This window comes from Stenella coeruleoalba (assembly GCF_951394435.1).
Source record: "Stenella coeruleoalba genome assembly, chromosome: 11".
Lineage (NCBI taxonomy): Eukaryota > Metazoa > Chordata > Mammalia > Artiodactyla > Delphinidae > Stenella > Stenella coeruleoalba.
Window position 1 is genome coordinate 687,122 of NC_137157.1, and position 8,510 is coordinate 695,631.

At 66.3% G+C, this 8,510-nt stretch overlaps 1 protein-coding gene across 2 annotated transcripts; it reads left to right on the forward strand.

The window, feature by feature from the left end:
- Positions 1–734: 734 nt before the first annotated feature.
- Positions 735–7,148, forward strand: MAPK11 (mitogen-activated protein kinase 11). Of its 2 annotated transcripts, XM_079937110.1 has the most exons (12): positions 735–940; positions 3,202–3,331; positions 3,407–3,465; positions 3,536–3,647; positions 3,722–3,751; positions 3,841–3,888; positions 3,974–4,088; positions 4,411–4,482; positions 4,723–4,802; positions 5,251–5,329; positions 5,416–5,589; positions 5,868–7,148. In XM_079937110.1, exons 1-12 carry the CDS (start codon positions 825–827, stop codon positions 5,945–5,947), a joined length of 1,095 nt encoding a protein of 364 aa, XP_079793236.1. In that variant the 5' UTR covers positions 735–824; the 3' UTR covers positions 5,948–7,148. The 2 variants fall into 2 exon arrangements, with proteins under 2 accessions (XP_079793236.1, XP_079793235.1); XM_079937109.1 differs by having other exon boundaries at positions 5,416–7,148.
- Positions 7,149–8,510: the final 1,362 nt, after the last annotated feature.

Consider the following 8,510-nt stretch of genomic DNA (forward strand, 5'->3'; position numbering starts at 1 on the left):
CGGGCCTGGCCCGGCAGTCACGCTTCCCCCAAGGGGCAGCAGGGCCCAGCCCCGGAGCCAGCCCGTGCAGGACGCCACAGCAGACCGTGGAAGGGTTACCGGGAAGCGAAGCACACCGCCAAGGCCGGATGGCCTCCACGGGGGAGGGAAGGCAGGCTGACCCAGGATCCAAGGCACTTACATCTGCCCGCGGCGGACGGGCCCTATGCAAGCAAATGCCTAGCTTTTATTAGGGGGCATTTTCTATTCTGATAAAAAATACCTCCCACGGCTTGTCCCTGGCTTCTTTGATTTAGAGGATTCTACCTTCATTTCTGTGGGAGCACGCTGGGGGGAGAGGTGCGGTGCAGGTGAGAGGAGAGTAGGGATGCACGGACCAGAGCAGCTTGAAGGCGCGTTAACCGCAGGACCCGGACTAGGCGGATGGCGGGATGCGGGGACGGGAGGTGGACAGCGGGGCGGTGCCGGCGTTTGTGCCGGCAGGGGAGGGTGCGGGGAGCTGAGTCCTGAGAGGTGGTGGCGGCCTGGTCCGGGCGGTGCCGCGCCGAGGACCCACGCGGCGGACATTGGGGAAGTGCGTGGACCCCGGGAGGTGGGCGGTAAGTCGTTCCACGGCATCCCCTTCCCCCCACCTCCCCACCCCGCCCCGGGAAGGCCGGTTTCCGCTCGACCGCCGCCGCGGAGGGGCAGGAAGCCGCGCGTTCGTCTGCGGGAACCCCCTCCCCGGCTCCGCCCCGCTCCGCTCCGCCTCCGGCCTCCGGCTCGGGCTCCGCGGGGCGGGGGGCGCGGGGCGGGGCGCGGGCCGAGCTGCGGCCGCTCTGGACATGTCGGGCCCGCGCGCCGGCTTCTATCGGCAGGAGCTGAACAAGACGGTGTGGGAGGTGCCGCAGCGGCTGCAAGGGCTGCGCCCGGTGGGCTCGGGCGCCTACGGCTCCGTCTGGTAGGGGCGGGACGGGGCAAGGGCGGGGGGATTGAGCGCGCGCCCCCTCCCCGCCCGTGCGGGGTTCCCGGCGTGGGGAGGGGCTCGCCCTGCCTCCGCCCCCGGGCCTTACGCAGATCCGAGGAATGAATGGGGGGTGGGGGCGTGAGGGAAACTTTCCTACCCGAGCCTCTCCCCGGCGGGAGAGGGGTCGTCCTCCCGCCCCTCCAACCCGGAGCGTCCCCCTCCGGGCCCGAATCCTGCGGCGTCACAGCTGGCGAAAGGGCGGGCAGGTCCCCCGGGGCCCTTGATGTCTGAGCATGCATCGGGGGTGCCCCCGGTCAAGGGCCAGGCAGCCCTGGGCTCCGGCAGGTACCCCCACCCCAGGGTGGGTAGCTCTGTTTGAAAAGGAAGAGCCCAGATTGGGGGCTGGGGGGCAAGACCCCTCACCTAAGAACGACCTCAAGCTCCCCCGTGGGTCCAGTCCACTGCCCCATTTTCCAAGGGATCTCAGGCTCCGAATGGGGCTTAGGCCCGATCAGAGACGCCTACCATCCCCCCCAGGGGGCGTCTACACCCCACCCCATTTTTGCCCCAACCAAGAGAGCTCACACGCAGCCTGCAGTTAGGCCCTGGAGCCCAGACAGGAGGGAGGGTGGGGCCGGGGGAGGCCTCTGGACCTGGTGGGGTGGAGGCCGGAGGGGGCTTTGGGTGGCAAGGGGCTTGCTTGCGGACAGTCCAGGCTGCAGTTGCAGTGTTGACAGTGAGCCCGACTGTGGGTGTGGACGTTGAGAGGTGTCCCCCCAGAACCCAGAACCTGTGAAATGCGGGGTGACTGCGGGGGTCATGGGTGTGGGGAGGCAGGGCCCCTGGGGGCAGGGTGTTGCTCCAGGATCCTGCAGAAGGTTGGGAGTGGGACTTCTCAGACCCCCTTACGAGGCCCAGCACTGGAGCCTGGAGCAGACGTTTGGGGTCCCCTGGGCCTCAGATCTCACTCTGCCACTGGCCAGCCATCAGGAACCTCAGGCCATTCCAGCCATTCCAGCCACAGGCCTCTATCTTCATGTCAAAGACCACAAGGGCAGGAAGAGGGTGTGGGCCAATGTGTGAGTGGTCCCTGGGGGATCTGACAGGGCCCTTGCTGGAAGTGCCTTCTGGGAACTCGTAGGAACAGTCAGGCTCCCCAGGGGAGGTCTCCCTCCACCACTTAGCTCTGCAGGGCCCCCATGCCGGTGATGGGCTCCCTCCCTCCTCTGATGTCTGAGGAAGCTGGTGACCCGGTGCCAATTCCCACAGTCCTTTGTTGACTGTGCAGACACAAAAGGATCTGCTGCGCGCGCACGCACACACACACACACACACACACACACACACACACGAGCGTGCACACGCACCCCGTGAAGAGCCACTCCCCTACTTCCCACCCCAGCAGTGACTTGGATGGGGGAGGGTCTTTCCTCCACCACTGCCTGGGCCCATGCGCACCCCAGGTCCTGCAGGAGCTGCTCCCTGGGCCGCGTGGGCATGGGAGGTGGGCTGAGGCTCCACTCACTCTGGAGGGAGGCTGGATCCTGGAGATGAAGTGGGAGGGAAGGGGGGGGCAGCAGCCAGAGGGAACACTGGGCGAAGGCATCCCTTCCCGAGGGGCAGTGGGGCCACTGGACGACCAGGCCACTTGTGTTTGAGGATGATGCCCGTGAGTGTGGCATCTCCTGTGAAGAGTAGCTGGGTGTGGGGCTTGAGGGTCTAGACCTCAGGGGAGTGGGGTTGCACGAGGGGAAATATTCTGTGGGTCCAGGCACCACCCTCTGCTAGGTATTTCCTGCTGTCCAGTTTCTCACTGTGAAAGATAACGATGCAATAAACCCCTTTGGTCAGGTTTTTCTCCATATTTTGGATATTTGGGGGCTTTGGAGGTGACTCTGGAACCCCCTCAGGGGGCCCCCCAGACCCCCTGGCCTATGGGGGAGCTGGGGGTGCTGCCTGCTGTCTGCCACTGGCTGTTTCCCTGGCCTGTTATTTCCACCCTGAGCTGGGGGCAAGAGTCACTGGGGCCAGGAGACAGGAGAAATCCAGGTCCTGCCCTGGGCTCCCAGGTGGGCTGGGAAGGCTGGGGGTCAGAGGGTGGGGTGGAGGGTGAACTGACTCTGGAGGAAGGTGCAGGACTCCAGGAGGGAGGGGAGAGGCTTGGAGGGAGTGTTCAGACCGCCTCCTGGTGCCGGAGGCCTTCTGGCCTGTGGGGACCTCGCGACCGAGGCTGGGCCTCACAGGCCGCCTTGCAGCTCAGCCTACGACACGCGGCTGCGCCAGAGGGTGGCGGTGAAGAAGCTGTCGCGCCCCTTCCAGTCGCTCATCCATGCGCGGAGGACGTACCGCGAGCTGCGGCTGCTCAAGCACCTGAAGCACGAGAACGTGAGCTGGGGGCGGCCGGGCCGGGGGAGGGGGGCGCCCGCGGGCCGCCGAGCCCTGACTGCCCTCTGCACCCAGGTCATCGGGCTGCTGGACGTGTTCACGCCGGCCACCTCCCTCGAGGACTTCAGCGAAGTGTGAGCGGCCGTGGCGGGGAGGGCGCGGGGTTGGGGTGGGGACTCTGTGCTCATCCCTGCCGCTACCCAGGTACCTGGTGACCACGCTGATGGGCGCCGACCTGAACAACATCGTCAAGTGCCAGGCGCTGAGCGACGAGCACGTTCAGTTCCTCGTGTACCAGCTGCTGCGCGGGCTGAAGGTGGGCGCGGAAGCGGGGGGCGGGCGGGGGCGCAGGGGGCAGAACCTGACGCCCCCGCCGTCTCCCCCTCGCAGTACATCCACTCGGCGGGGATCATCCACCGGGTAGGTGCCGCGCGCGACGGGGGGCGTGGGGCTCCTGCGGCGGCGGCGGCGGCGGCTTTGCCTGCGCTCACGCCGCGCCCGCCCTGCAGGACCTGAAGCCCAGCAACTTGGCTGTGAACGAGGACTGCGAGCTGCGGGTGAGCCGCTGGGGGAGGGGCTGGCGGGTCGGCCGGCCGGGAGGCAGAGACCCGGAGGCGCTGACACGCCTGGCGGTGCCTCTAGATCCTGGACTTCGGGCTCGCGCGCCAGGCGGACGAGGAGATGACTGGCTACGTGGCCACGCGCTGGTACCGGGCCCCTGAGATCATGCTGAACTGGATGCACTACAACCAGACAGGTGACGTCAGCCCGTGTGGGGCAGCCCCTTGGGGCCGGTGGGCCTGGGGAGGGGGTGGGGCTGGGACCCAGAGGCCAAGGACCCTGGGGGACAGGCCAGGTGGGGGACCTGCGTTCACAAACAGACCTTCAGAAAGGCAGAGCACGGTGGGTCCTGGGCTGACGCTTCCCCCTGCCCAGGGTTGTGTCTAGAGAGGAGGGGCTGCTGGCTTTGGGCCTGAGCGTGAGTGCGGGGCCGCTGGGCTGGTGCAGTGCAGCCAGCCCCCAGCTCTCTGAGGAGGGACTTGGGGTGGGCAGACTGATGGAGACGCCTCCTCCCACAGTGGACATCTGGTCTGTGGGCTGCATCATGGCCGAGCTGCTCCAGGGAAAGGCCCTTTTCCCAGGAAACGACTGTATCCTTGGCGCAGGTTAGGGGTGAGCCAGGGTCTCCTGCTGTGGGGCGGGGGTCGAGGGGGGTGGGCTCTGGCCCTTTCTGGCCAGTCTTGCCCCCTCTGCCCCACACCGTGCCACCTTGGGCTCACTGCTGTCCCCAGCGGCAGGAGAGCATGTTCTGGGCAGTGACCCAAGGTCTGGGGTTTGGGGTCCCGGGGGGAGTCCGTGCTTGGCCGTTGGGCACTTCCTGAGCCAGGCAGACATCGACCAGCTGAAGCGCATCATGGAGGTGGTGGGCACACCCAGCCCTGAGGTTCTGGCAAAGATATCGTCGGAACACGTGAGTCATCGGCCACCAGCCCCCTCCGCTGACCAGCCACTCCCCCGCCCGCACTCTGGAGGAAGGGGCGCTGTGGGGATAGATGGGGCACCACGGGGGGAGCATGGGTCACAGTGGAATAGACCCCAAGGCAGGCGCCGACCCCTTCAGGGGGAAACAGGTGAACCGGGGAGACATTCCAGGCGTGAGGGACACTGAGGGTAAAACCTCGGCACCTGCAATGTCCTGGCCGTGGACAGTGGAGAGGCACCAGGCCCGGGACCTGCAGGCACGTAGGGCCAGGCAAGGTGCTGTAGCCACCAGATGCAAAGCGGGGAGGTCTCTGGTCCGCGTATGCCCTCGCCCAGGCCTGCTGGAGAGACTGAGTGTGGGGGCTTCTCCCGGCAGGCCTCTGCCTGGCTTAGGCAGGCGTCGAGCAGCCCCTCAGGCCCTTCCCCTGTGCTCCTAGGCCCGGACCTACATCCAGTCCCTGCCCCACATGCCCCAGAAGGACCTCAGGAGCATCTTCCATGGAGCCAACCCCCTGGGTGAGGATGGGCCCTGGGTCCGGGCTGGGCTCCACGTCTAGCCCTGGCTGTGGAGATGACCAGCCCTGCACCCCGCCCCTCTGCAGCTGTGGACCTCCTGGGACGGATGCTGGTGCTGGACAGTGACCAGAGGGTCAGTGCAGCCGAGGCCCTGGCCCATGCCTACTTCAGCCAGTACCACGACCCCGAGGATGAGCCCGAGGCCGAGCCCTACGACGAAAGCGTTGAGGCCAAGGAGCGCACGGTGGAGGAGTGGAAGGGTGGGCCTGAGGGCTGCGTCCCCCAGAGGCTGAGCGCTGCCTGTTTTCTGCAGGAAGTGCTCCAGTTTCTCTTGAGAGTGGTCTGAGCGAGGCCACGACACGGCCCCCCAGCCCCACTCTAGGGGGTCAGGTAGAGCTGGGGTTGGGCGTGTCCAGCAGAGGCTTGGGGGCAGCACGGGGCAGGCCCGGGAAGGGGCCCATGGGCCGAGGCTGCTCTCGGAGGGTGGTGGGCCTGGGCTGCTGAAGGCCTGAGCTCACCCCTCCTCCTCCCCTCGCAGAGCTCACCTACCAGGAAGTCCTCAGCTTCAAGCCCCCAGAGCCACCGCAGCCGCCTGGCAGCCTGGACGTTAAGCAGTGAGGGGAATGCGGCTCGCCAGCCGCACTCGGACCCGAGGAGGGGCCTGAGCCCGCCTGCCCTCCCGCCTCGGCCCGCCAGACTCCCACGAGGGGCACCTCCCAACACCACTGCGGCCAGCAGCGCCCACCCCTGGCCTGGGACCCTTGTCTACACGCCGCGCCTTGTGGGAAGCCTGCACGTGTGTGAGCCACGGGTGTAGGAGTCTGGATAGAGCATGCTGGACTTCCTTGGTCCTCCTACCCCCTCCCAGCAACCTGGGTCTCCTTTGGGACCTCGCTATGGGGGACCTGGGTGCCATAAGAGCTCCCCCCTGGGGGGGGGTGTCTGTTTCCAGATCTCCTGGGTCGCAGAGGGCTGTCTGTGGGGGGCAGTGCCTTGGGGCCGGAGCCTCCTGGAGACAAAGGAAGGGGTCCCGATGGTCAGAGCTGCTCAGCCTGGAAGTGGGGGGCTACCCTGGAAAGTGCTGAGACTCAGAGGATCTTCCATGGCTGTGGCAGAGTGGGGACAGCTGCCTGGAGCCGTGTGTTCACCTATGCTGTGTGGCACATATGTGCTCCTGGAATTCACATGTCTGAGTAGATGCAGACGTGTGTGAACCTGAGGGCACCTGAGGGCCAGTGGCCATGGCCAGCAGGACGCCCAAGTTGGGGTGGCTCTACTGTTGCCTCCCCTCCCCTCAGTTCCTGGTGTGGGTGGGAGGGGGCATTGCTGAGATCCTGCTGGGCAGCATGCAAGGGGCTCGGGTGGCCGTGGGCAGCCATGTGAGCGAAAGCCCCTGCTTTTGATCGGGTGTGAGGGCTGCAGCAGGGTTCTGAGGCATGAGGGCACTGTGCCAGCTGGGGGGCTGGCGGGCACGGGGGCCTCCAGCCTCGAGGACACACATGCCGATGTGGACCCGGATCCTGGACCTTGGTCCAGAGCTGATGAAGAAACCTCTGCCCACTCTACCTCTGCCCACCCTCTGGCCCTGCAGCCGGGCGCTGGGGCACTCAAGTCTGTGGGTCAGCCCTTGTCCTCTTCCCGCCTTCCGGAGTGGAGTTGACCTAGCGACCTCTGGGACAGGGACCTGCTCCAGGCGTGTGGGAGGTGTGGGTCCTCCGTCAAGGGGCGTCTGTCAGGTGGTGACCTCTCACCTCGCAGGACCAGGGAGGTCTGAATGCTAAGTGCCTGCCCCAGGGTTTCGCAATAAAGTTCCCCTCTCACCCGGCTCGTGTCTCCAGCTCTAGGTTCTGCTCCCGCGCTGCCCCCACTGCCTGGAGAGGGCGGCCATATTCCGCTGGTCCCTGGTCAGAGCAGCCACCTTCACCCTCCCTGCTCCCTGAGGGCCAATGGGGTCTGAGGTGGACAGGGCATGATGGCCACCAGCAGTCAACCCGCTGCCCTCAGAGTTTCATTGGGCGGGATCTGGCCCAGACCCAGACCTGCCCCTTCACTCAGTGGTCAGCGAGGACGCGGGTCGGGGGTGCTGAGGTCTCTGGGAGCAAAGGCCTGCCCTTCCCCAGGGTCAGGGAGGCAGCTTTCCTTTCCCTCCTGGTTAAGGGGAAAGAGGGCTGCTTCGCCTCGGGACACACACTGAGCTGCAGCCCCTGCCGCTCACTGCAGCTCAGGCTGGGAAAGCAGGGCGTCCCCAGGATGGGGACCTGCTATGCCTTTGCCCTAGGCCCTGGGGGTGGGGGTGGGGATCATCTGGGAGCTGGGCCTGCAGAGGCCTGGTCGGTGTGGGTGCTGGCCCTCAGGTCTTGGAGAACCCCTGGAGACCTGGCTGGGCCAAGTCCTGTGGGGGGGTGGTGGCGGATGGGAGCACAACTGGGACATGACGCATCTGGGAGTCTGGCCTGATGCACGACCTTTCTGGACCTCTGGATCCCATCACAGGGAGTAAGGGGGCCAGCTGGGGGCTTCCTGGAGGAGGCAGGTGGAGTGCCACAGGCGGCCCAGGGCATGAAGGGCACGGGGATGGGCGGTTGTGGCTCCAGTGACAGCAGGCTGCCCCCACTGACAAGCCTGCAATTCCTGAGCACCCCGATCAGATCACCGCGCACCCCAGCTGTAAAGCTGCTCTGGCCAGGCCGGAGCTGCTGAGCTGCTGATTCATGGCGCAAGGCACAGAGGGCGGGGCAGGGGGCCCTGGGGATCTTATTACCCCACTCTCAGGTCTGGGTCACAGGGCTGGGGGCTCTGTCGTCCAGCAGCATCTGGTCCAGGATGGGGCCAGACCCCTGAAATGATGTCCCCACCTAAGGGTAAGGGGGCACCCACCGAGCGAGCCCCAGTAGGGACCCCCTTCAGCCCTGGGGTCAGGCACGTCTCCCCGGAGAGAGTGGAGAGGTTCGAGCTGGGCTTTGAAGAGCAAGCCTGAGGGCCTCAGCTGAGCAGGGGTGGGACAGGCAGAGGGACGTGCAAATCTCTGGAGCAGTCTCCACCCAGACGTGCAGTGAGGAAGAGCCTTCAGAGCACAGGGGCCCAGGGGAACCTACAAGACCCACCCTTTCTGCTTCCGGCTTGGTAGGCAGCCTGAGTTTGGGAGACAGAATCAACTTCTTCACTGGGAAAGGGGGATGGA